Below are 27,022 nucleotides of genomic sequence, written 5' to 3'. Positions count from 1 at the left end.
ATTATAACAGTCTTTGCAGGGGCTCTCAGACACAGTGGAGATGGTGAGATCACACTTCCTATCAGATTTCTTTCAGCTTTAATCTGAAAAAAAATCAAGGGAATAGTTGGATAGTTCTAGGTCACTCAGGGACCCAAGACTCCTGTCCCCTAGGAAAGACATTCACTGCCATTCACTGCCAAGGAAGAGCACTGCTTCTCAGCTGGGCCTGAAACTGCCCTCCCCACTCCCCCAAGACCCACTCTGCTGCTGGGAGGCACCAGCAAAAGGAATCAGGCCACGAAGAGCCCAGGCCCAGGAAATACTCCCCAGCCCCACTGGTCCGTGCCTCTTGCCTCCAGAAGCTCCCCACATAGCAAGCATTCCTGTCTCTGGAGGCAGCAGGGGGAATCCTTTCCCTTACCTAGAATCCCAAGGTGGCCTGGCCTGGGAAAACTGCTTCCATTTTCCAGGCAGCATCCCCAGGAACTCAAGGAAGCCCCAGTAGCCTGCAATAAACCAAGCAAGGCAAAGGCCCCATGAAGGCTCGGAAAATCACGCTGTCCACACAACCACAGCCCAGGACCTGCTCTCCAAACCCAAACAGGGAGACTACCTACTACACTACCAAGCTTCCACAGAATCCAGTGTCTCCTAACATGACACCAAAAGTCCAAGACACAATGGAAAATTACCCTTCATACAAAGAAGCAGGAGATTCACAACTTGAATGACAAAAGACAACCAAGTGACACTAACTCCAAAATGAATTAGGTATCAGAATCATCTGACTGTGATTTTAAGCAACAACCATAAAAATAATTTAACAAACAATTAAATGTTCATACCAGCTTATTTGGGGCTTCCCAGGTGGTGCTAGTGGTAAAGAACCTGTCTGCCAATGCAGGAGACATAAAAGACGAGGGTTTGATCCCTGGGTTGGGAAGATCCCCTGGAGAAGGGCATAACAACCCACTCCAGTATTCTTGCCTGGAGAATCCCCATGGACAGAGGAGCTTGGTGGGCTACAGTCCGTGGGGTCACAGAGTTGGACACGAATGAAGTAACTTAGCACACACACACGTACCAGCTTGTTTGTAATAGCCAAAAGCTGGAAATCACCCCCAGGTCCTTCAGTGGGTGAGTGGTTCAACAAACTGTGATACATACATATCATAGCATGCTACTCAGCAATAAAAAGGAACAGATATTGTTACACAGAAGGATTTAGATAAATCTCTGGAGAATTACAGTGAATGGGGAAAAAGCCATCTCAAAAGGTTACAAACTATGATTCAATTTATAAAACATTCTTAAAATGACAAACTTCTAGAAAAGAGTGGTTGCCAGAGGTGAGGGGTTTGGGAGTGGGTAGGAGACGGGTGGATGGGAAGGACAAGATGAGGGTGAGTCTATGAAAGAAAAGCAGGAGGGCCCTTGCAGTGATGAACTAATTGTTCTGTATCCCGACTGTATTCATGTCAATATTCTGGGTGTACCTTGCGCTGCAGTTTTGCAAGGTATTACCACTAGGGCTTCCAGGTGGCTCAGATGGTAAAGAATCTGCCTGCAATGTGGGAGACCTGGGTTCAATCCCTGGGTTGGGAATATCCCCTGGAGGAGGAAATGGCTACCCACTCCAGTAGTCTTGCCTGGAGAATCCCATGGACAGAGGAGGCTGGCAGGTTACAGTCCACTAGGCTGCAAAGAGTTTGACATGACTGAGTGATTTTCACTTCACACCACTAGGGAAATGAGGGAAAGGGGAAAGAGACACCTCTATTTCTTTCAACTGCCTGTCAATCTACAGTAACATCAAAATGAAAAGTTTAATTTAAAAGAGGGACTCGAAGACATGCTCCTCCCTTCCAGAAAGACCCCAAACCACCATTTCTGAGGTCTTTCACTCCACACTCACTCCACCTTGACTTCAGAAACTCTCTCTTGTTAGCAGCCATGCTCCATCCTGCCCGTCAGTGAGGCCATTCCCCAGCCCTGACTGCTGACCTTAATACAACACCTAACAACATCCTTTGTTTGTTTGTTGGGGGGGGGGCGGGGTCTCGAGATGTTGCCCAGGCTGGAGGGCAGTGGCTACTCACAGGCACAGTGTGGTACTGATCAGCAGGGCAATTTTGACCTGCTCCATTTCAGACCCGGCTGCTTCACCCTTCCATAGGCCACCTGGTGGTCCCCTGCTGCTGGGATGTTCCTTGTGGACGATCACAGAGTGCCCTGGATCCCAGAAGTCCTGAGCTCAAGAGGATCTCCTGTGTCAGCCTCAGGAGCAGCAGGGTGTGCCATAAGCAGAAATCGCACCAGGCCTGCTCAGTTTTAAGCATCAACTATGTGATCCAAATGTACACGCTGCTGCTGCTGCTAAGTCACTTCAGTCGTGTCCGACTCTGTGAGACCCCAGAGATGGCAGCCCACCAGGCTCCCCCGTCCCTGGGATTCTCCAGGCAAGAACACTGGAGTGGGTTGCCATTTCCTTCTCCAATGTACACACTGGTCTCCCTTAAATCCTCAAAATCCCAGATGCCATTTTACCAAAAGGGAATTGAGGCCCAAAGAGGAAAGTGATTTGCCCCAAGTCACGTTGCCACTGAGCAACAGGCAGAGCCAGGATCCAAATCCCTCTGATCCAAGATGACACTGACTATTTGCAGCAGTGACCTGCCTCCCTGTGAAGACAGGCACTCTACACTGTTCCTCTGTGTGCTTGGGTTGGGGGTGGAATCTGGAGGATGAAAGTTCCAGACTACACTACAAAGTCACTTGCCCATGTCGTTCTACTCAGGAGACTGTTGAGGGGAAGTAAGACATTGTGATGTCCCAGTCAGGGCTACCGAAGCCCACATAAAACATCTCTTTCTTAGTCACCTCTTCCCTCATTCTCGAAAGCTCTGTCTGCATGCATTTTAAAAGAGTCACAGCTTCTTGGCAAGTTTATCAGATGGTGCAGAAGCTGCATGTACACCCTGCTGTGGGTCTCCTGGGACAGGATGGTCAGGAACTGCTCCATCACCAGCAGCTTCAGGACTTGCTCCATGCTCTTCTCCAGCCAAAGGCACACATCCATGGCAAAGCTCAAGGAGCTGCCTGAGTGATTCCAGGGACCAGCAGCAGAATCCACAGAAGCGCAGATGAGAGGCCCTGGAGCTGGGCCTCCTTTGGCTCTAGCTGCAGAAACTACTCTGGTTTCACAATGAGGACCACTTTTTGCTCTTGGGAGTTGGGGTCAAACGCAGACTATCTTGGCCTGCAAACCATCCAAAACAGCTGGTGAAGGCACCTGGCGCCCCATGCAACAATACACAAAATCTGCAGGAGTCAGCGTATCCCTGGTGCCAAGTCCCAGTCCATGAGCCCAACTCCAGCTCAGACAGAGCTGTTTGAAGTGCTTTGGCCTCTGTGGGTTCGGGATGGTGGGGTGCCTGCCTCGTCTAGCTTCCACCAGCGCCTCTGGGAGGCACAGTTGCTGGCAGCTCTTTCCTCTCTGTCTTGGACCAACACCAAAGTTTGGCGTCCAAAGATACACACACACACACACACACACACACATCCCTAGCCCAGGTCAAATGTGAGGACACACACACAAACTTGCTCGGGCCAAATGTGAGGACTACATCTTCCGGATGACATCATTGCCTCTGGCCTGGCCAAAACACCGCTGACCACCCAGAAGTGAAAATTTGATTCCGGAGGCGGGAACAGCGAAAGACCAATTGGAAGACAAGAGGAGGGGCCATGTTGGCGACCTAAAGATCCAAGAGCTCTCTGGTGGCGGCCGAAATCAGAGAGGCGTATCAGTCCTGAATATTCATTGGAAAGACTGATGCTGAAGTTGAAACTCCAATACTTTGGCCACCTGATGCGAAGAACTGACTCATTTGAAAAGACTGGGAAAGATTGAAGGCGGGAGGAAAAGGGGACGACAGAGGATGAGATGGTTGGATGGCATCACCGACTCAATGCACATGAGTTTGAGTAAACTCCGGCAGTTGGTGATGGACAGGGAGGCCTGGCGTGCTACAGTCCATGGGGTCGCAGAGTCGGACACGACTGAGCGACTGAACAGAACTGAATTGAGCTTCGTCAAATCCTAGTTCTTTAAGAGGACAATACAAAGATAGCTCAAGGGCACTATGATGCGGAAGGGAAAGATCAGGGTCATTATCCCCAGGAAAGCTTATTAAAATGCGAATCCTCCAGCTCACGCGAGATCCAATGCGTACCGGTGTCGGGGGAGAGCCCAGAAAGCTGAATTTTTAACAGGTCCTCACAAGAAATTCTTCCTAAAAAGAGGTTTGAAAAACATTGATCCAGTCATAACAGATTTCAGGAAGTCCCCAGCCGCTCCAGTTACTCTAGGGCTGATGGGAGATAAGCCAGCGCTAGGATCTAGAACAGCGGCATGCCCCACCCAATCCCCAGGAATTTACAGGCGTTTAAGACCGGAAATGGGATCGCTTCCAAAAGCGGCCTCAGGACCGAGGGAGGCCAAGGAAAATCCCAGCCTCTCCCGCGTCAGCATCCTTAGAGACTGAGATCGCTGGGCGAGTGTTGTGGAGCCTGCCGGGAGTTGTAGTCCGCAGCGCGGCCGCGCGCCTGCGCCATGGGCAGCTGGACCCGGTGAGCCTGGGAGAGCCGCGGGCGCTGAGGCGGTGAGTCCCGGAGCGGCCAGAGGGCGTGGTCGTCCCTGGGGCGCGGGCGCGGGGAGCCGGGCTCCCATCTCGCTCGGTCTGAGCTAACCCGCCGTCTCCAGTTCCGATCGGGCGGCGGGCGTGGGAAGGAGCGACAGGCGGAGGGCCCATGTCCGGCCCGCGTCCCCGCCGCCGTCCCCTGCGACCCGCCGGGCCTTCGCGGGCTTCTCCCGGGCGGGGAGCGCAACATCCTCCCCGGGGAGCACGCTGCGGCCGCGCCGCACCGCGGGTACCCGATTTTCAACCTGCATTTTAGCTTGTCCCCCGATCCTTTTCCCGAGTGCCCTCTCTTTACACCCTTATTCATCCACGGGCCCTGTGGGCCCGGGTTCGCTCTGGCGGGTTTGGGGAGGAGCCATCCGCCCCGGGATAGAGTGAAGTTTTTCTCCGGAGGGGCCGACGCGGGGGAAACCCGGAGGGTCAGTTCCCTGGTCGACGTGGTGTAAGGTTTGGGACCGTCGAGGGAGGGCTGCCCAGTTGCGAGGCTGGAGCACGTTCAAGGTACGTCCCTGGATGCTCCCCAGAGACATTTAGGTGCCTTGGCAGGGTGGAGGTTAAACAGAAGCTTCCTAGGAAATGACCTTTCCTGAGCACTTCCTCTGTGCCAAGGATGCTGCTGTTCCCTGCAGTGGGCTCTGCCGAGGGAACTTCTAGGAAAGAGGTGCTGTGATTATCTCATGTTAACGACAGAAGCCCTGGGTGTCAGCATCACACGGCTAGCAGGTTATCACTAGATGGGTCTGACACCAAAACCCAGACTACCATCAAGATAAAGGTGAGATGGGGACTGTGTCCATTTGGGATGATTGGCTGGAATCATGAGTATTTTTTCCTTGTCCCACTCCAAGAAGGAGGACAGGTACATGAGGTGTCCCCAAAAATACAGGCAAAGAAGAGCCACAGTGCCCGGGTGGGTACTAGGGTTGACATCTGTGGAGACATGGATGTGAGGGCCTCTGTGACCTCAGAGATTTCACTGAGAACATTTGGATGTTTTTAGACTTTAGCATTCGGAGAAGGCAATGGCAACCCACTCCAGTACTCTTGCCTGGCAAATCCCATGGACAGAGGAGCCTGGTAGGCTGTAGTCCATGGGGTCGCTGAGGGTTGGACATTACTGAGTGACTTCACTTTCACTTTTCACTTTCATGCATTGGAGAATGAAATGGCAACCCACTCCAGTGTTCTTGCCTGGAGAATCCCAGGGACGGGGGAGTCTGGTGGGCTGCTGTCTCGGGTCGCACAGAGTAGGACACGACTGAAGCGACTTAGCAGCAGCAGCAGCAGCAGACTTTAGCATTGCAGTAGCAGGTCGATTCCAAACTCCTCGCCACTCCCCTCTGGCATTTACCATGTGACTTGGAGCAAGTTATTCAGTCCTCCTCATCCTTACCTCAGTCTCTCACCTGTGTTCAGGACACGGTACTAGAGCCCACTTCCTGATGTTGAGTAAGGGCTAAATGAACCAATATAGGTGGGAGGCGTAGAACAGTTCCTGGCACAAGGCGTGAGAAATGTCCTTGGTTATTAATGCAGACCTGATTCCTGCTGGCCTGCCCTGTTGCCATCTATTTTTCTCATGAGAAAGTCACTTAGAATGCTGTTTCAGGGTGAGGGTCATGGTGATGTTGGCTGAACTACAGGTGACCCCTAGCGGGGAGGAATAAGGGATTGGTGGTTTACTGTCTTTGCAAGGCATAAGTCTAGCTAAGATCCCCATGGTTGAAGATGACTAAAGGCTCCTCAAAGGTAGATAAACTTTTAGGGTTCTTCACCATTGTAAATATTGCTTGCCATTTCTTCTGTGGCCTAGCTGTATTCAAAATCACAAGACAGTGGGACTTAGGTTGGAAGTGGGTTCAGAAGCCACTAAATCTGTAGGGGTTCATTTAAGGGAAGGGTTTCTTTGCTTTAGGTCCATGGAATCCTAGAGCAGAGCTGTCCAATAGAACTTTCTGCAGAGATGTCTCTCCTTTTCTAAAAAAATTTTATTGGGGTATAGTTGATTTACATTGTTGTGTTAGTTTCAGGTGTACAGCAAAATGGATCAGTTCTACATATATTCACTCTTTTTTAGAGTCTTTCCCCATATAGGCCATTACAGAGTATTGAGTAGAGTTCCCTATACAGTAGGTACTTATTAGTTATCTGTTCTGTGTATAGTGTGTGTATGTCAATCTCAATGTTCCAATTTATCCCTCCCCCCTTACCCCCTCATAACCATAAGTTTACTTTCTACATCTGTAACTTTTTGTTTTGTTGATAAGTCATTTGTATCATTTTTTAAGATTCCGCACATTTGTCTTTCTGTGTCTGACTTACTTCACTCAGTATGACAATCTGCAAATCCATACATATTGCTGCAAATGGCAATATTTCATCCTTTTTATGGCTAAGTAATATTCCATTGCATATATGTACCACACAGAGATGTCACTTGAGCACTTGAAATGTGGCTAGTATGAATGAGAAATTGAATTTTTAGTGTAATTAATTTAAACATCCATGTAAGCCTGCTTTTTTCTATTGAAAGTGAAAGTGTGAAAGTCACTCAGTCGTGTCCAGCTGTTTGCAACCCCATGGATTATACAGTCCATGGAATTCTCCAGGAAAGAATACTGGAGTGGGTAACCTTTCCCTTCTCCAGGGGATCTTCTCAACCCAGGGATAGAACCCAGATCTCCCACATTGCAGGCAGATTCTTTACCAGCTGAGCCACAAGGGAAGCCCAAGAATACTGGAGTGGGTAGCCTATCCTTTCTCCATTGGATCTTCCTGACACAGGAATTGAACCGGGGTCTCCTGCATTGCAAGCAGATTCTTTACCAACTGAGCTATCAGGGAAGCCCACTTTTTCTGTTGAGGTGTGGTTAATTTACAATGTTGTGTTATAGGATATTACAAGATATTGAGTATAGTTCCCTGTGCTATACAGTAAGTCCTTGTTGTTTACCTACTTTATATATAGTAATGTATATATGTTAATCCCAGACTCCTAATTTATCTCTCCCCCCAACTCACATGGGACTATTGAATACCAGATTGGAGAGTATATTTCTAGAGAATCCATAGATGGTCTTGAAGATTTTATAGCCTTATTGAAATTAAATGCAGAATTTCACGTGATGTGTATTTTTCTAGAAGAGAGTTTATGGCTTTCATCAGATTCTCAATCCCTTCCCGCCCAAGATTGATTTGCTTCCTTAGGGCTTTGGAGAAAAGTAAGCAAGTTAAGGGAGGTAAATCTGCCCCCTGGTAACCACTTCTGTTTCTCTTTTCTCATTTTGTCCCGACCTCAGCGTATACATAGGTGGCTCCACCCGGAGGATAACAGAAGTAAAGAAATTTGAATCTGCCACTTCAAGTTCCATATAAATTGCACATTTCTGGAAGAGGGCGATGGCTGTGGCCCTGGGTTGTGCAATCCAGGCCTCCTTGAATCAGGGCTCGGTGTTTCAAGAGTATGATACTGACTGTGAGGTCTTCCGCCAGCGCTTCCGGCAGTTCCAGTACAAAGAAGCAGCTGGGCCTCATGAAGCTTTCAACAAACTCTGGGAGCTCTGCTGTCAATGGCTGAAGCCAAAGATGCGTTCTAAGGAGCAAATCTTGGAGCTGCTGGTATTGGAGCAATTCCTAACGATTCTCCCCACAGAGATAGAGACTTGGGTGAGGGAACATTGCCCAGAGAACAGAGAAAGAGTTGTGTCACTGATAGAAGACTTACAGAGAGAACTTGAGATACCAGAGCAGCAGGTGAGAAAAGAGGTTGGGATCTTGGTAATTAGACCCAAAGAAGTAACAAGGCAGCTGGGACTGGATCAGACCTTCTGACTGGTACCACAGGATTTCCCTGCTGGAGCTTTCCAATTTTTCCTTCTACTGGAATCAGCATAGGTTCCAGACAGTCTCAACTATTAAACCCAACTCCACTTCTATAACAAATATTTGGTAATGTCCCCTTTACTATCCTAAAATGAAATTTATGAATAATATAAATTACATATACAAAATTAGGGAAAAAATCAATATAATAAGTGCCCTGTGGGCCAAATATTACACAAAGCCTATTTTTATACAACCCACGAAATAGTCATAGTTATTACCTTTTTGAAGGATGGTTAAAAAAAGAAGAGACAACAAACCAGTACTGCAGTACTACCCACAAAGCCTAAAATATTTACTGTCTCTTTACAAGAAAATATTGCCAACCCTGAGTTGAGTAGTCTAGAAGGAATATAAAGGAAAAGGATTGTGATTTCTTATGAACTAATAAGCATTTCATTGTGCATGTATTTGGGCTTGACTGTACCAAAACTTTATGGAATTGTCATTTGCTTGAATCTATGCATAGATACACTGGGGATGTGACAGCCAGAACTTCTGAGTGATATGGTACACTCAGACATTACGAGTGGTGTTGCTGCTGGTCATATGATTTCTCAAAGTGACAAACAACTCTTGGTCAATTGGAACAATAAGTAGTATAGTCTTTCTTTGATTGCCAAAGTAATGCTTTTCTAGAAAATCTAAGTCATGCTAAAATATGCAAAAATATTTTGTGTTTATATAACCAACAGGGTGAGATCCTTGACAGGTTCTTTTTACCCACGTGAGTGTTTGAGGGAACGTTCCTAAATGGTTTGGGAAGTGGAACAATTCTTCCTTGTGAATTATATAGAATCCCATCTCTGGCTTAGAACATTCTGATAGCCATCACCTACCATCCTAGGCAAAATGCCCCATAGAGGTGGTGGCATTAGTCTCTGTTCAGAACCATCGAGTGAAACCCATAGCTGAGCAGAGGCAGAATCTTTGGGAGAAGGCAGGAAGTACTTGTGGGTGGGCATTAGGGGCACTCCAGCAGGGGATGTCGATGGGGCTCTGTAGTTAGCCTGCCTGAGCAGGAGTCATCCAAGGTTCCCTGGTCCCTAGGATAGGATGAATTTATGGTTTCCCTTTCTCTGTCTTTCTGGTTTAGCTTAGCATATAGGATTTTATCTTTGTATGGTCTAATCATGCACCACCCAGCACAGTACCCAGCACAGTGGCTCTTAAGCACTTGTAATGTGGCTGTTCCAAAGTGAAATATGCTGTAAGTGTAACATACACAGCACATTCTGAAAACTTAATATGAAACAAGAGTAGGTGAAATATCTCACTAACAATTGTTTATACTGATTACATTCTGAAATTATGATAATTTAGATACATTGGGTTAAATACTGTATGTTGTTAAGATTAATTTTATTTCCTTTTTTGTTTCATATGGCCTCTGGTAAATTTAAAAGGACATGGGTAGCTTGTATTATATTGCTACTGGGCAGGGCTGCTCTGGACTTGTAGTGATGGTTCTGGCATTTCCTCCAGCTCGATAGGCAAGAAATGCTCTTGGAAGAACTGGCACCAGTGGGCATGGCACACATACCACCAAACATCCACCTGGAGTCACCCCCACTCCAAGTAATGGGACCTGCCCCAGAAGTCCCAGTGGCAGAGGCATGGATCCCACAAGCCGGGCCACAGGAGCTGAGCTTCAGTGCTGCTGGGGAAGGCCAGCCCTTTCTCGACCCTGGTAAGGCAAGGGTTTGCTTTCCTTTCTTTGGTTTCTGTTTTGAGAGCTCAAGAGCTCTCTAGGGTTGGGGAATGCCTGATGGAAATGGGCCACTCTGATCAAGAGTAGAAGGAGGAAATATCTCTCTGGGAATAGCTGGTCACAAAGCACCTTAGATCGAGTGGGATTGAAAATCCCTTAAGCTAATGACCCTGCTCAGGAAGCCTATTTTTCTCTTTTCAATTTTGTTTTTATCATGATAAAATACCCACCACCTAAGATTTACAACCTCAACCATTTTTATGTGTACAGGTCAGAGGTATTAAATACATTTGTAATTTTGTGGAGCTATTCCAACATCCATCTCCATAACTGTTTTTATCTTGTAAAATTGAAACTCTATACCCATTTATACAACTTCTCATTTCTACATTCCACACCCTGCCCCCCACCCCATCACCAGCTCCTGGTTACCACCATTCAACTTTCTGTTTTAATGAATTTGACTACTCTGTGTACCTCATGTAAAATAATGCAGTGCTTGTCTTTTCGTGACTGGCTTATTTCACTTAGCACAATGTGCTCAGGGTTCATTCATGTTGTAGCATATGTCAGAATTTCCATCCCTTTAAAGGCTGAATAATAATCCTTTGTATGTATATATCACATTTAGCGTATCCATTTTCCATAAATGTGTACTTGGGTTGCTTCTATATTTTCAGTTCAGTTCAGTCGCTCAGTCGTGTCTGACTCTTTGCGACTTCATGGACTGCAGCACACCAGGCTTCCTGTCCTTCACCATCTTTCAGAACTTGCTCAAACTCATGTCCATTGAGTCAGTGATGCCATCCAACCATCTCATTCTCTTTTGCTCCCTTCTTCTCCTGCCTTCAATCTTTTCCAGTATCAGGGTTTTTCTAATGAGTCGGCTCTTCACATCAGGTGGCCAAAGTATTGGAGCATCAGCTTCAGCATCAGTCTTTCCAATGAATAGTCAGGATTGATTTCCTTTAGGAGTGACTGGTTTGATCTCTTTGCAGTCCAAGGGACTCTCAAGAGTCTTCTCCTACACCACAGTTCAAAATCATCAGTTCTTTGGTGCTCAGCTTTCTTTATGGTCCAACTCTCACATCCATACATGACTCCTGAAAAAACCATAGCTCTGACTATATGGGCCTTTGTTGGCAAAGTAATGTCTGCTTTTTAAGATGCTGTCTAGGTTTGTCATGGCTTTTCTTCCAAGGAGCACATGTCTTTTAATTTCATGGCTGTAGTCACTAGACAATGGGAACTCAGGTCAGAAGGGTGGGGGACAGGTCAAGGGGAATGGTTAGTGGCCTCCACTGACATGGGCTTTGAGCATAGGTTGGGGAATACAAACTGGTGATAGTGTCAGAAGCAGGGCTCTGAGAGTCCAGGAGGAGGAGACTGACTGCACCAGAGGCATAAGGATCTGTGTGTTATGCAAGATAATGGAGGTGGGTAGGGGTGGAGTTGCTATATAATTAAAAATTGCATGAAGTTAACATTCAGGAAGAAGCTCAAGTTTGAGCGCACATTTCCTGTCTGCATCCAGGGTATGGTGTAAGGTGTAAAGTTAGGTTATTGAGATTTTTCTTCCTTTTTAATATAGGCATTCAAAGCTATAAATTTCCCTCTAACTAAGCACTGGTTTTACCTCCCAAAGTTTTCATTTTCATTTACCTCAGAGTATTTCTAATTTCCCTTTTGATTTCTTCTTTGACTGATGGGTTACATAGGAATGTGTTGTTCAATTTCTTTATATTTGTGACATTCCCAATTTTCTTTCTGTTATTTATAATGTCATTTTAGTGGGGGAATGTACTTTGTAATTGTGATCCTTTAACATTTTTGAACATTTGTTTTATGGTATAGCATCTCGACTGTCCTGTAGAATTTTCTCTGAACCTAAGAAGCATGTATATTCTGGTGTTGTTCGCTGTGGAGTGTTATCTGTAAATGTCTGTGATGTTTAGCTGGTCTCTGGTATTTTTAAGTCTTTTATTGTTGATATTCTGCCTAAATTTTCTATCTAGTAGTGCAAAGAGGTGTTGAAGTCCACAACTATTGTTATTAATTGTCTATTTCTTTTTACATTTTTTTCTTCATATATTTTTCACTGTGTTATTTAAGTGCACATATGTTTATAATTGTTACATCTTCCTAGTGGATTGATCCTGTTATCATTATGAAGTGATTCTCTTGTTCTACTATCTATTTTGTCTGATATTAATATAGTCATTCTGGCTGTCTTATGGTTGCTTGCTGCTTGCATGACATATCTTCTTCTGTTCGTTTACATTCAGTCTGTTTGTATCTTTGAATCTGAAGTGTGTTTCCTTGGACAGCATATAGTTGGATTTTTAAAAATCCAGTCTGATGATCTCTGCCTTTTGATTGAGTTGTTTAATTCATACCATTTAATCTTATCTTTGATATGGTTGGATTTATATCTGCTATTTTAGTTTTCATTTTTGGATAGGTCTCATATCTTTTTTGTCCCTCTATCTGTCATCTACTGCTTTCTTTGACACCAAGTAAATATTTTAAATGTAACATTTTACTGACTTTAATGAATTTTCACAATTTTTAAAGTTATTTCCTTAGTGGTTACTCTAGAGTTAACATGTACATCTTGACTTATAATCAGCTTCAGATTTATATTGACTTAATGTCAGTGAGATGTAGAAATATTTCTCGTATGTAACTCTATTCCATTTTACCCCTTCTGGGGGTATTAAAAATAGATGTTTCTTAATTTTCTAGACTTTAAATGTTTCTTGTGTTATTTTTAAGAATTTTCACCAGTTAAACTGGGAAATAGGTCTAAGAGCTCCTCATGGTATCATACTAGAAGTCTGTCTCCCTTCCTACATTTAGGTTATACGTCAGTATTTCACATGTAGGCCTTTGCTACTCTCTCTGCTTATTTCAAGTTTCAGTTTGCTTCCATTTTTAATACATAATGGCAGCTTTCCTTTGACCTGTGACCTCCAGTGTATTTGATCTTGGTCTCATTGCCCTGTCATCCTATTCCTAGCTTTGAAACCCAAACAAAAACAATATAGTGAATTTAAACAGAATTTTATATGAAGCACATATTTGTTTCTTAATCTTAAAAGATCTTTTTTCCCATGAAAATATAAAATAAGATATTTTAGTCCACTTCCTATGTTTTGATATAATGGTTAAAATTCATCAAATTAACCTGCTAATATTATGTTAATGGTGCTAATATTTAAACATCATGCTGCATTTCTGTCTAAAATGAGCTACTTCCAACCCACACTTGATGATGGACCAGTTAACTTGGGCAGAGCAGAGAAGGCAAGGAAGGGATATGGAGAGAGACCGTGAGCCAGAGAGGCTCTCAGTAAGGAGAAGGTAATAGGGCACAGTGAGGGGGGCACTGAATGGAGAAATTTCTTTGGTTGTTCTTAGCCTGACAGTGTGGAGAAGGCAATGGCAGTCCATTCCAGTACTCTTGCCTAGAGAATCCCATGGACGGAGGAGCCTGGTAGGCTGCAGTCCATGGGGTTGCTAAGAGTCAGACATGACTGAGCAACTTCACTTTCACTTTTCACTTTCCTGCATTGGAGAAGGAAATGGCAACCCACTCTGGCAACCCACTCCAGGCAAGAACACTCAGTGTTCTTGCCTGGAGAATCCCAGGGACGGGGGAGCCTGGTGGGCTGCCGTCTCTGGGGTCGCACAGAGTCGGACACGACTGAAGCGACTTAGCAGCAGCAGCAGCAGCAGCCTGACCGTGAGAAACACTCTTTAATGGTTACTTGGGGTAATTTCAGGAGAATCAGTCCACTTCCAGATTTCAGCTGAAGCAAACAGAAACTGCTTTTCTGGTTGTCAGCCCAGTCAATTTCCATTATAATTTGGAAATCTCAATTGAAATTATTCCAATAAGCAGTTGCATAACTTCTGGCTTTACCTCTCTTCATGTAGTACTCAATATCAGCATCTCTCAGTTTCAATGCCAACTTTATGAAGATTTATTTCATATTTTGGCTCTAACCTAGGGTCTTCCCTGGTGGCTCAGTTGGTAAAGAGTCTGCCCACAGTGTGGGAGACCTAGGTTCAATCCCTGGGTTGAGAAGATCTCCTGGAGAAGGAAATGGCAACCCACTTCAGTATTCTTGCCTGGAGAAGTCCATGGACAGAAGAGCCTGTTGGGCTACTGTCCATGGGGTCACAAAGGGTCAGACACAACTGAGTGACTAACACTTTCACTTCACTTTCTTGGCTCTAACCTAAATAAATCTATTATGAAAATAGATAAAGTAGCAATTTAGTGTATTGATTTCAGCGCAGAATTGATTCACTCCCTTCCATAGGTTAGAGGAAGAGTGCCTTAAGTTGAACACAAAGGTTGTTCTCTCATTTTTTGCTCTTATCTTTAAAAAAAAAGACTCTTGCAAGAGATTCCAGGTGATGTAATAGTAATTGAGGAGGAAGTGAATATTAAGCAGCCACATGTCCAAGATATCAGGCTGAACTCTGTAAAAACCTTTGATGACCCAAATTATTATGCTTCTCATCTTTCTTCTGGCAAGGATACCCAATACCAAAACTTGACGTGAGCTTTCCATTGGAGCATAGAGAAGAGGCATGGGTGAAGGAACTGCAAGATTCCAAAGAAATTAAGCAATTACTTGATTCCAAGTTAGGTAAGTAATTGTTCATTGATACCACACAAGAAAGAAAAGAAAAAAATCAACCTTGATCAGGGTAAAGAGTTTTGGATTCTACTAAGGAACATCTCTTATTTCTATGAATGGTTTAATATAAACTCTTCATTTTCCCTCATGTTCTTTTCCATGTGGGACATGGTGAGATCTGTATTCTGTTTCTTCTCTCAGGTTTTGAGATTGGAATAGAAAATGAAGAAGATACTTCAGAAAAACAGAAAAAACTGGAGAATATGTATCCATTTATTGTTACTTTAGAGGGGAATGCTCTTCATGGCCCCATTTTGCAAAAAGACTATGTACAGCTAGAAAATCAATGGGAAACCCCTCCAGAGGATTTACAGGGAGATTTAACAAAACTTGTAGAGCATCAGAACCCCTCAGCAGGAGAGAAACCTGAGAGCTCCAACTTGGAAGAACCTCTCAACCCAAGACCCCATAAGAAGAAGAGTCCGGGTGACAAACCTCACCGATGTTCTCAGTGTGGGAAATGTTTTGCTCGAAAGTCACAACTTACAGGGCACCAGAGAATTCATTCAGGAGAGGAACCTCATAAGTGCCCTGAATGTGGAAAGAGATTCCTCCGTAGTTCAGACCTTTACAGACACCAACGACTTCACACAGGGGAGAGACCCTATGAATGCACTGTGTGTAAAAAGCGATTCACTCGGCGGTCACACCTTATAGGGCACCAGAGAACCCATTCCGAAGAAGAAACATATAAATGTCTTGAGTGTGGGAAAAGCTTTTGTCATGGATCAAGTCTTAAAAGACATCTGAAAACTCATTCGGGTGAGAAACCTCATAGATGTCATAATTGTGGGAAGAGTTTTAGTAGGCTGACAGCTCTTACTTTGCACCAGAGAACACACACTGAAGAGAGACCTTTTAAATGTAATTATTGTGGGAAAAGCTTTAGACAGAGACCAAGCCTTGTTATTCATTTAAGAATTCATACAGGGGAGAAGCCATACAAGTGTAGTCATTGTTCTAAAAGCTTCAGACAGAGAGCAGGCCTTATTATGCACCAAGTCACTCACTTTAGAGGACTTCTTTAAGGATTGTTAAAGGAAATGAATCCTATAGAGATTGATAACTAACCCCAAAACAAAATCTTAAACATGCAGCAGCCTGTTTGTCTTGGAAGAATTCTTTTGTTTGAGCTTGTAAGAAAAGAAAAGCTTTTTTTTCTGCTTTAAAAACCCATCTTCCAAGTTATATGAATTCTAGAGTATCTACCTACTCTTGCAGTTTTCATAGATTTGATTTATTCTGTCTCTGCAACTCATTTTTTATTACATTGACAAATTTTGTGAACCAAGCCAACCGTATCGTAAATGTCAGCATAAAAATAATGGCAATCCTTTTCAGGGTAGGGTCAACATAATGGATTATCATATTTATCTGGCATATCTATTACAGTATTACCATAATTATTCTGCTGTCATTATTAAAGGTGATTATATTAGTTTAAAACTTTATATGTGTCCCAGGTGGCAACAAAGGGGACAGTGTATTTTATGAAATAATAAAAATATGTTAGGAACACGTGGATGAAGAGGATTTCGTTTGCCTGCTATGAACTGGGTTCTTTCCATTGAAAATTTTGTTTTTGAAGAAATTAGAATTTTAATCTTTACTTTTGAATTTTGCAAAGTTGACTAATCTGCTTAGTTGGCAGTCTGGGGTGATGCTGCTCAGAGCTGAGTATTGGTTTGATGATTTATTTTGTTCCCAGGATAAGTCAACTCTTTGTGGAAGAACCCATTTGCCAGTTGAAGTCATACAAGTAGACTCTAATTTAATTTACACTGACTGAGGAACCAGTATCCATTGCTTTTCACTCTCCTTTGCTATTCAACTGTGTGTCTCTCAGTGCTTTCAAATTTTATCCATTCTTTAATTCAGTGTCTCCCTAAGTGTGTGTCATAGAACACCTATTTCTGTAAGATAGTTTGCAAATAAGTTTGGGAATCCCTTCCTGCTGTTTCTGCTTTGTAGATTCACAGTGCACTTCAGCCTATGAGGATTCTGAGAGGTCCTCTCATGAAGGTGGAAAAAGTACCTCTTTTGGCTCACTGTTTTGCAATCCTGTTTGACCCCAGAACCCGTTTCCATGTATACCCAATAATAACCCACAGAGCTCTTATTCTGCAAATATTCTTGGAACACACTGCCTTTAACACATGTTTCTATAGCTATCTGTATAGCCTGATTGTTCTCAAGCCTAGCTATTTCCAGTTGCTTCAAGCGTGTTATGAAAGTCTTTACACTTATTTTTTTTTTATGTAACATACACACATCATTTAAGGAGGATCAGTAATTCAGATATTTATGCATTGCTCAGTGATTTGTAACCTCTTTGAATTTTACTTATAATCACACACACATTGCTACTTATATAAATGTTCTCATATACTAGTGGTTATGACTCAAGTTCCTATAGCAAAGGAAGAACTCTCTTTGTCAGTTAAAGCTGTTAATACATGAAAATATTCGTTCAGCCTAGTTCCTTGTTAAAAAATACAAGCAATAGGACATTCAAGTATTTTCCTTTGTGAGGATACCAGTCATCCTTTCCTTAAACTAGAATTAGGGAAAGTATATTTTTTTCTATTCCATTAAAGTTCTTGCAACTGATATTTAATACAAGCATGGTGGGGGTATGTACTATGTGCCTAACTAGTCCTGTTCTAGGCTTAATGGAAACTATTAAAAATTAATTCATAAAGAGTTTATAATATCTTTAGTTAAACAAGAGTTGGGAAACAAATGGCGAGCAGTGCAAGAGAGTTTGTAGTTAAGTGTCAGTTCATACCAAGTACTAGAGCCAGGATGTATCCTTCATTGTTGTCATCCAGGTCCCAGTATGATGCTGCTATAAGTTTGTGGATAAAATTGAGATCCCAGTAGCAATAAACATGGAACAGGGGAGGAGTCTGAATGTAGAGGTAAATAATACTGAATGTAATGGCTTCTCTTTTCTCTCTTGTGGAATTGCATTCAAACCAGGACAGTGCCTTAGAATGGATGAGCCCAACTGCTCTGTATCTATGCAATATTTTAATAAAGTGAAAACGTATGTGCTCTTCCTGCTTTGATCACATTAACTAATTGTTTGAACTTAGAGATGCTTCCCTGAGCAGTGGCAACAAGCACCACAATGGACTCCTGCCCCGACTTCAGTTGGAATCTTTATTCTCTGCAACCATGGGTTTATGTATCCGTTTTAGCATTTAATGCAATCAATTTTAGCTAGTAGAGTTAGTTGTGGTCATAAAAGGAGCTTTATCATCTACATCATGAACACACATGGCTGGATTTTATAGGGTAGAGAACATCTATTCTTTATCTCTTTGTCATAGTATTCTGTGTATAATAAGCACTAATAAATATTTGTGGCATCGGATCAAGGATTATATGAAGTAGTTCTTAGAAACATGTCATAGTTAGAACATTGTGTGGATGTGCCTAATTATACTTCTGAGCATTTCAAATAGGGCAAAACATAGTACCCACCTCGTAAGTACTATGAAGATGAAATATATTTTGTTCAGGCCCTGCACAGTGTACACTTGCAATAAATATCCAGCATATTGTATCTTAAGTATTTGTTGTTTAATGATAAAAGCATTTTAAGGCTATGAATTTTCCTTTAAATATGGCTTTGGTCACATTCCATACATTTTATATATAATGCTTGTATTAGCCAGGATTCTCCAGAGAAATAGGGAGGATGGATAGATGGAAATGTATGCATAAAATTTGTATATGCATAATATATATTTTTATATATAATTAGATTGATTATAGAAATTCACCCATATAGTTACGAAGCTTAAGTCCCATAATCTGCTGTCTGCAAGCAGATGAAAAAGGAAAGCTGGTGGTGTAATCCAGTCCAGGTATGAAGATGTAAGAACCAAGGGAGCCAATGGTTTATCTCTCAGTCCAAAGCCAAAAGCCTGAGAATGGAGATGCAGGGGAGGCAAGGCAAGGGGAGCTGCAGGTGTAGGTCCCTGAGTCTGAAAGCCAGAAAAGCAGGAGCTCCAGTGTTCAAGGGCAGGAAAAGATGGACATTCCAGCTGAAGAGGGAGTTTGCCCTTCCTCTGCCTTTTTGTTCTATTCAGCCCCTCAACAGATTGGATGATGCCTACACATATCAATGAAGGTGGAACTCAGTTCACTGAATGAGTGCAAATCTTTTCTGAAAATACTCACAGACATGCCCAGGAATCATGTTGTACCAGCAATCTGGGCATCCTTTAGTTCAGCCAAATTGCACATAAAATTAACCATCACCATGTTATTATTGATGATTTCAAAGTTATCACAGTTTTCATTATAATTTCTCTTTGACCCAAGAACTGTACAGCATTGCCATTTTCCTCTTAATTTTTGGTTTTCCTGCACTGTGATTAGAAAATGAGGTTCACTTTATTTCTACTTCTAAAGTTCATTTAGGTTTTTTTAAAGGCACATTTAATAAAATTTGCAAAGTGTCCTTAGACCCTAGAGAATCCGGATTCTCCTCGTTCTTTTCTAGTCTTCTGTAACAAATATGGAACAGATGAGAAGACAACTCGTCTCCTAGTCTTTCCTCAGGATTAATAATCAGTTTACTGAATCCCCTAATTCTGGAATTTTAACTACTGGTATCGAGGAGTGATGTATAAGTTAGTCTCTATCTAGCCTTTTCCAGGTTGCATTGTCAGACAGGACTTCTCAGAGGTCTAGCATGACCTAAGTTCACATTTTTTAAGGATTAACAGGTATTAAAGTATTACATATCCTTCGTCTGAGTGAGTGAAATCCATTACAATCCCCAACATGATACAAAAACAATATTTTATCTCCAAGGAGTACCTGGAAACCTGATTTATATATGAGAGAACCACTTTACATTCAAAAGATATATAACTCCTGAGTCACTGAAGAATTCCCTTAGAAGTTTATTACAAATAAACAATGTTAGTAGTCTGCGTGGATTGTATGCAACAACTTCCTGCTGCACTGAGAGTTTTCTTTCAACATGATGATGATGAGTCTGTCCATGGTCTTCTCTCTCTTGCATACTCCTACTGCTATCGTCACCTTTCAGTGTGGCCTTCATTTTGAAGTGCTTAGTACTAAAAGGAGTGTTATCAAACTCAGGTTTGGCTGCTCATCGCTCAAAAAGTCAATATTTGAGAGACAAGTGTTGGTTGGAAAGGAAAAGTTGCTTTCATCAGGAAACCAGCTACTCAGAGTGAGGGTGGATTCATACTCCAAAATCAACTCCAGATTCAGCTTGGACATGAAAACTTTTAAAGGGATAAAGGGGAAACAATCTCGGTTAATCATCAGGGTAGGGGGACTGGATTCTGTCTTTTTTCTGTTGTGTGCGGATCTGCTGATTCATGCTCTTCCTTTGAATGCTATCTTGCCCACATGGTCCATCTGCAAATTTGCGAAGGGGGATACTAGGGGTAGAAAATCAGTCATTCCTCAACTATTTAATTCTTCATTCTTACTCCTTATAATCCGGGAAGGGACTCACCAAGTTAGGGAAGGCATTGTGTACATTCAGTAGAGCATAAGTCAGGAGTTAGGTTAAATGTTACCCAGTGATCTCATTTTTCTAATTAAGTTCTGCGGGGTGACAGAAAAGGGGCAAAAGAGCTGCTTACAAGAAGACTGTGCAGGATGGATAATATTCTGTACTTCACACCACACTTTATAGCCCTTAAACTTCTTGCTTCTTCACACTCCCTTTGAAAATAGCATTGTAAATTATCTATGCTTCAATTAAAAAAAAAGGAAGCATGAAGATGACCACTGGATTAAGCTTACATTTTAGCATATATATGGCCACAAGATGATGAATGCTGATAGAAGGCAATTATTCATTTCTCTGACTCCTACATAAACTGACCCAGAATGGATGCTTCTAGAGACTTCAAAAGCATGAAATAGAGAAACTACACCACCCTTCTTCATGCAACTTCAAGCTTATCCTTCAATTCCAGCTACAGAAGAACTAAATAAGTTAAACTCTTTGTGTCGTGTCTGCAGCATGAATATGACAACTTCAAAGGAGTATACTGCAGTATGAGACTAGATTCCCACTGCAATAAGGTCAAGTTTCAGTGTAAGACAACCAGCATGATGCTGCCAGCTGGAAAATGTAAGTTCAGTGTCCTAAACAACAGGCTAACAAGAAGAGTGATGGCTCCTGAAATACAGTCACTGGTCAATGTGGACAGTAAACATGACGTTGACCACTTGTGTAAGGATAATGTTCAGTGTGAGACAAAAAGCATGCTGAAATAAGGTTACTGAAATAAGGTTAAGATTCAATGTGAAATAACCAACATGACAATGAAAACTAGGATCAGGTGAAGGTTCAGTGTAATGTAATGAGCATGAAGATGGCTACTGGAATGATTTCTAGGTTCATTGTGGGGCTATGAACAAGAGGGTGACTGCTGGAGAAGTGTAAGATTCAGTGTGTGACAAGCAGGCAAATGTCAGCAATAAGCTGTGACTTCAAATATGATCATGAATGCTGGAATAATCAATCCATCTATAGAGATGGAGATAGAAGTATTAATAGTACTTATAGGATGTTTGAGAAGATTAAATGAGATAGATGAAAAAAGCTGAGCACAGATCTTGGTCCTAGTAAGCTTTAAGTCATCATTTTCTTAGGATCATCACCTCCACCCCCACCAATAGCACCATCACAGTGGTTAGTGCCAGCAAACTGGTGCCTCTTTCAAAATGACTGTTGCCACCTGTGTTCCTCTATTGGCTGGATTTAACAAGAACCCTTCTTTTAGGAAAGTAGACACACAGTTACATTGTTTTCAGTGGCTAATGACTCCCATCTGTGGACAGAATTTAGGCTCCAGAGAAACAACACAGTCCCTGGGAGGACTGAAGATGGCATTCAAGTTGGGAAGGAGAGGCATGAAGTTTCCAACGGGGTGAGGGTAGGGTAAGGTACATTTTCCCTATCTGTAATTTTTTTTTCCAATTAAGGCCTCTCCCTCCACCTGCAATGCAGGAGACCCCAGTTCGATTCCTGGGTTTGGAAGATCCCCTGGAGAAGGGAAAGGCTACCCACTCCAGTATTCTTGGGCTTCCCTGGTGACTCAGGTGGTAAAGAATCTACTTGTAACGTGGGAGACCTGGGTTCGATCCCTGGGTAGGGAAGATCCCTGGAAACGGGAACGGCTACCCACTCCAGTATTCTGGCCTGGATAAACTAGGACTAATAGTCATGGACTATTCCATGGGGTCGCAAAGAGTCAGATACAACTCGGTGACTTTCACTTTCACTTTCTGTTGTTCACACATACACAAATCCTGACTTTACAAGGATCCTGAGAGAGGCAGACACTGAGCAGCCAACAGTTAAAACGATAAATTGGGTCTGTTGTGTACACAGTACATTTAGACAAGGAAAAAAGCTACGGTCTGAGTGGGAGGCTGCACAGAGTCCTTTGTGCAGTATGAATAGTCCTGCTTCTCTCACTACTCCTTTCCCACCGTGCTTCCAGCTGACATGTCTTACCTGTCTCCTTTAGTGAAGTTGTTGCCCAGACATCAGTCACTGTCATCAGATGGAGAAGAATACAAGCCAGGTTGGACTAGAAGGAAAGCTCCAGCGGAAGCTCACAGCTCTGCTCTTTGGAAATCTAGCAGTTCCCAGGCTAGTCTGTGCCACTTTATACAATAGTACAGCAGAGACAACTAGACCTTCTTCTTTGTCTAGTCAGGGAGTTAGGAAAACCTAACAAGAAATACACTAAAATGCTAACAGTGGGTGTAATTCTAGGTGGATGGATTTTTTGGTGATTTGAAATGTCATTAATACACTTCCGAAATCTCTAGACCTTTCACATAAGCACATATTTCATCTATAGTTAGACAAGTGGTTTCAAAAAGAATAAAAATTGAACACATCCAGCCTTTTTGTATGTTCTGCTTTTTCAAGTACTAGCAAAATTGCATTCTACATAGATAATCCATAGAGTTGAAGTCAATGGCTTTGCCCCAAATTGGCAAAAATCTTCACCTGATCTTCAACTAATTAATCACTGCCTGGAAAAGAAGTAACTTTTATATAGAAAGAGAAAGAGTAGAGACCTTTCTGGCACTGCCAGGTAACAGGCACCCTCTGGCCTGCACAGAGTTCACACCCGAAGTGACTCACAGGTGCAGATGTGAAGCCATGTCAGCCTCTACATGAGGTGTCTGAGTGGACCAGAGCAGAATGTTGCTCCCAGCAAGGAACAGCCTGGAGTCCTGGGCTGCCTCTTGCTTCACAGCAGGACTAAAGACATGTGATTTCCAAAGAGAAGCCCATGTAATCTCTGAGGAAATTTGCTGTTCTGGGAAAGAAAAACAATGAAAGGAAATGACAAATAAGTCCAGAAAGCTTGGAAGGAAGTGGGGAGAGGGATGAGGGATGGGAAGACAATCAGGGAGGAAGAAATGCTAAAACAAGCCCCAGAATGTTCTGCTCCAAAATAAGCATGTGGTGTACTAATCCCTTGAGCATCTCCTGTGTGCTGAGCACTTTACAAAGATAATCACACTTGATCCTCAGGACATCACTGATGGCAAAGTATGGTTCCCATCTTGTGGCTGAGGAAACTCAGGCTTGAAGATTAGATTTAGTGAGAGTGAGCCAAAGGTCCTTCTATTACCAAAACTTGGGGGGTCTGGCTGCTCGCTGCTCAAAAACCAATAAAAAGGACAGGTGGGTAGAAAGGGAAGTTTGCTTTACTTTGGATGCTATCAATGGGAGGTGGGAGGTGGGGGGATAGGCGAGTGGGGGAGGTGGGAGTGGGGGGAGGGTGGATATCTGTCTGTCCAAAGGCCGACTTTCCCCCACTGACAACCACTGGGCAAGAGCTTTTATAGATGGAGAGAGGGAGCTACATGCAGAAACAGCACAGTCAGCTCTGATGATCATCTTGAAATTGGCCGTGCAGTGGTCTGACCAGCATCATCTTGATTGTTTTAAGTATAATTAATCTTTAGTTCCATGCTTCCCAGGTGACTCTAGTGGTAAAGAACCCACCTGACAATGCAGGAGACGTAAAAGATGCTGGTTCGATCCCTGGGTGGGGAAGATCCCCTGGAGAAGGGAATGAGTTCTCACTCCAGTATTCTTGCCTGGAGAATCCCATGGACAGAGGAGCCTGGTGGGCTACAGTCCATAGTGTCACAAAGAGTTGGACACGACTGAAATGACTTAGCACACAATCTTCAGTTCCCGGGTCGATTTGTTCCCATTTCCTTGAGGCCATTTCTCAGACCTGTGGCAGCTTGTTATGAACCCATGGAGGAGGGTGTGGCAAACCACTCCAGTATTCTTGCCTGGAGAATCCCATGGACAGAGGAGCCTGGCGGGCTACAGTCCATAGTGTCGCAAAGAGTCGGACATGACTGAAGGGACTTTGCACGCACATGCTGTGGCTACAGTATGGTCATCATGTAGTTAATTTCTTCCACCTCCTGGGAGTTCCAGTAGCTACAAGACAGTTCACAGGATATGGCTCAGAATATTATCTATAGCCCTTGAGAAGGAACTAAAGATCCTTGACTTTGCTTACTGACAAACTGCTATTGCTCTGTCCTGTTTGACTGTTTTTCTTTGCTTCTGTATTTTCTCACCTCTCTGATTAAACTTATTCTTTGGCTAAAGTTGTTTCACAGACAAAAGGCAGGTGGAATACATGGGGAGAAGGACCATAGGGTACTGCTCTGTTTCATTTCCGACTCAGATAATGGAGACTCATGGATGGACATGGTTTGTGATCTCAACAATGTCTGCAAAGCAAGAATGGACAACAGTGTATCAGAGGTAAAGATGTAGAGTAATACTGATGTATATATTACTTTGATTGTTGGTCTGTGCCTTCAGGACTCCAACCACATGCCTACCACACCATTGCAGGGGGAGACTTGCAGAGCACGGTCCCCACTCCCCACTAGGTGCATGGCTCCCATCTTCCCCCTTTTCTATGGATAGCACTGGTTTTAAATAACATTTAGGCAGGTCTCTGGTGATCCAGTGGTTAAGACTTTGCCTTCCAATGCAGGAGATGTGGATTCGATCCCCAGTCAGAGAGCTAAGATTTCACATGCCTTGCAGCCAAAAATCCCAAACATAAAACAGAAGCAATATTGTAACAAATTCAAAAAAGTCTTTAAAAATGAAAAAAAGACTATGGTCCACATCAAAAAATTCTTTTTTTGTTAATCGATTAATTTAATTGGATTTTAAATTTAATTAATTTTAATTGCTTTACAATATGGTGGTTTTTGCATACATCGACATGAATCAGTCACATGTACAGATGTGTACCCCCATCCTGAACCCCCTTCCCTCCTCCCTTCCCATCCCATCCCTCTGGGCCATCCCACAGCACTGGCTTGGAGTGCCCGGCTTCATGCAGTGAACTTGCACTGGTCATCCATTTTACATATGGTAATATACATTTTTCAATGCTATGCTCTCAAATCATCTCACCCTTGCCTTCTTCCATAGTCCAAAAGTCTGTTCTTTACATCTGTGTCCCTCTCGAAGCTGCCCTGCATATGGGATCATCGTTACCGTCTTTCTAAATTCCAATTATGCATCAATATATTGTATTAGTGTTTCTCTTTCTGACTTCTCTCTTTATAATAGGCTCCAGTTTGATCCACCTCATTAGAACTGACTCAAATGCATTCTTTTTTTATAGCTGAGTAATATTCCATTCCGTATATGGACCAAAATTTTCTTATCCATTCATCTGCCAATGGACATCTAAATTGCTTCCATGTCCGAGCTATTGTAAACAGTGCTGCAATGAACATTGGGGAACATGTGTCTCTTTCAATTCTGGTTTCCTTGGTGTGTATGCCCAGCAGTGGGATTGCTGGGTCATATGGCAGTCCTATTTCCAGTTTTTAAAGGAATCTCCACACTGTTCTCCATAGTGGCTGTACCAGTTTGCATTCCCACCAACAGTGTAAGAGGGTTACACTTTCTCCACACCCTCTCCAGCATTTATTGTTTGTAAATTTTTTGATGGCAGCCATTCTGACCAGTGTGATATGGTACCTCAGTGTGGTTTTGATTTGCATTTCTCTGATAATGAGTGAGGTAGAGCATCTTTTTTCATGTGTTTATTAGCCATCTGTATGTCTTCTTTGGAGAAATGTCTGTTTAGTTCTTTGGCCCACTTTTTGATTGGGACGTTCGTTTTTCTGGTATTGAGCTGCATGAGCTGCTTGTATATTTTGGAGATTAATTCTTTGTCAGTTGTTTCATTTGCTATTATTTTCTCCCATTCTGAAGGTTGCCTTTTCATCTTTCTTATAGTTTCCTTCATTGTGCAAAAGCTTTTAAGTTTGATTAGATCCCATTGGTTTATTTTTGTTTTTATTTCCATTACTCTGGGAGGTGGACCATAGAGGATTATGCTGTGATTTATGTCAGAAAGTGTCCTGCCTATGTTTTCCTCTAAGAGTTTTATAGTTTCTGGTCTTACATTTAGATATTTAATACATTTTGAGTTTATTTATTTAATTTTTTTTTTAAAGTTAGTGCTTTTTTATTGTGGTAAAAGCACACAATATATGAAACCATCCTCTTAACAAAACTTTTTCTTTGTTTTTTAATTTATTTATTTTTAAAATTTCTTTATTTTTAATTGAAAGATAATTGCTTTATAGAATTTTGTTTTCTGTCATACCTCAACATGAATCAGCCATAGGTATATATATACGCCCTCCATTTTGAACCTCCCTCCCATCTCCCTCCCCATCCCACCCTCTAGGTTTATACAGAGTCCCTGTTTCAGTTTCCTGAGCCATACAGCAAATTCCCATTGGGTATCTATTTTACATATGGTAATGTAAGTTTCCACGTTACTCTCTCCATACACATCACCTTCTCCTCTCCTCTCCCCATGTCCATAAGTCTATTACACATGTATCCCATTGTTCATTGCAGCACTATTTGCAATAGCCAGAACATAGAAGCAATGTAGATGTCCATCGACAGATGAATAGATAAA

General features: G+C 42.8%; 1 protein-coding gene across 3 annotated transcripts; it reads left to right on the top strand.

Moving 5' to 3' along the window:
* The first annotated feature begins 4,511 nt into the window (after nt 1–4,511).
* On the top strand, nt 4,512–18,051 carry ZNF449 (zinc finger protein 449). 3 transcript variants are annotated; one of them, XM_070366982.1, is made up of 5 exons: nt 4,512–4,646; nt 7,985–8,438; nt 10,053–10,257; nt 14,826–14,939; nt 15,132–18,051. In XM_070366982.1, the coding sequence occupies exons 2-5, from the start codon at nt 8,085–8,087 to the stop codon at nt 16,016–16,018; spliced, it is 1,560 nt and encodes a 519-aa protein (XP_070223083.1). In that variant the 5' UTR covers nt 4,512–4,646; nt 7,985–8,084; the 3' UTR covers nt 16,019–18,051. The 3 variants fall into 3 exon arrangements, with proteins under 3 accessions (XP_070223083.1, XP_070223084.1, XP_070223085.1); XM_070366983.1 differs by lacking the exon at nt 4,512–4,646 and adding an exon at nt 4,662–5,186; XM_070366984.1 differs by lacking the exon at nt 4,512–4,646 and adding an exon at nt 5,232–5,460.
* Nucleotides 18,052–27,022: the final 8,971 nt, after the last annotated feature.

This window comes from Bos mutus, unplaced genomic scaffold, assembly GCF_027580195.1.
Source record: "Bos mutus isolate GX-2022 unplaced genomic scaffold, NWIPB_WYAK_1.1 CTG394, whole genome shotgun sequence".
Classification (NCBI taxonomy): domain Eukaryota; kingdom Metazoa; phylum Chordata; class Mammalia; order Artiodactyla; family Bovidae; genus Bos; species Bos mutus.
Note: the sequence above shows the minus strand (reverse complement) of the source record. Positions and strands in the feature narration are given on the sequence as shown.

Bases quoted from the DNA above. Each gene is read 5' to 3' on its own strand.
- ZNF449 (XM_070366982.1), top strand. From the start codon at position 8,085: ATGGCTGTGGCCCTGGGTTGTGCAATCCAGGCCTCCTTGAATCAGGGC. The intron at 8,439-10,052 runs GTGAGAAAAGAG...CATTTCCTCCAG, and splicing joins TTGAGATACCAGAGCAGCAG to CTCGATAGGCAAGAAATGCT. The intron at 10,258-14,825 runs GTAAGGCAAGGG...TCTTCTGGCAAG, and splicing joins CCAGCCCTTTCTCGACCCTG to GATACCCAATACCAAAACTT.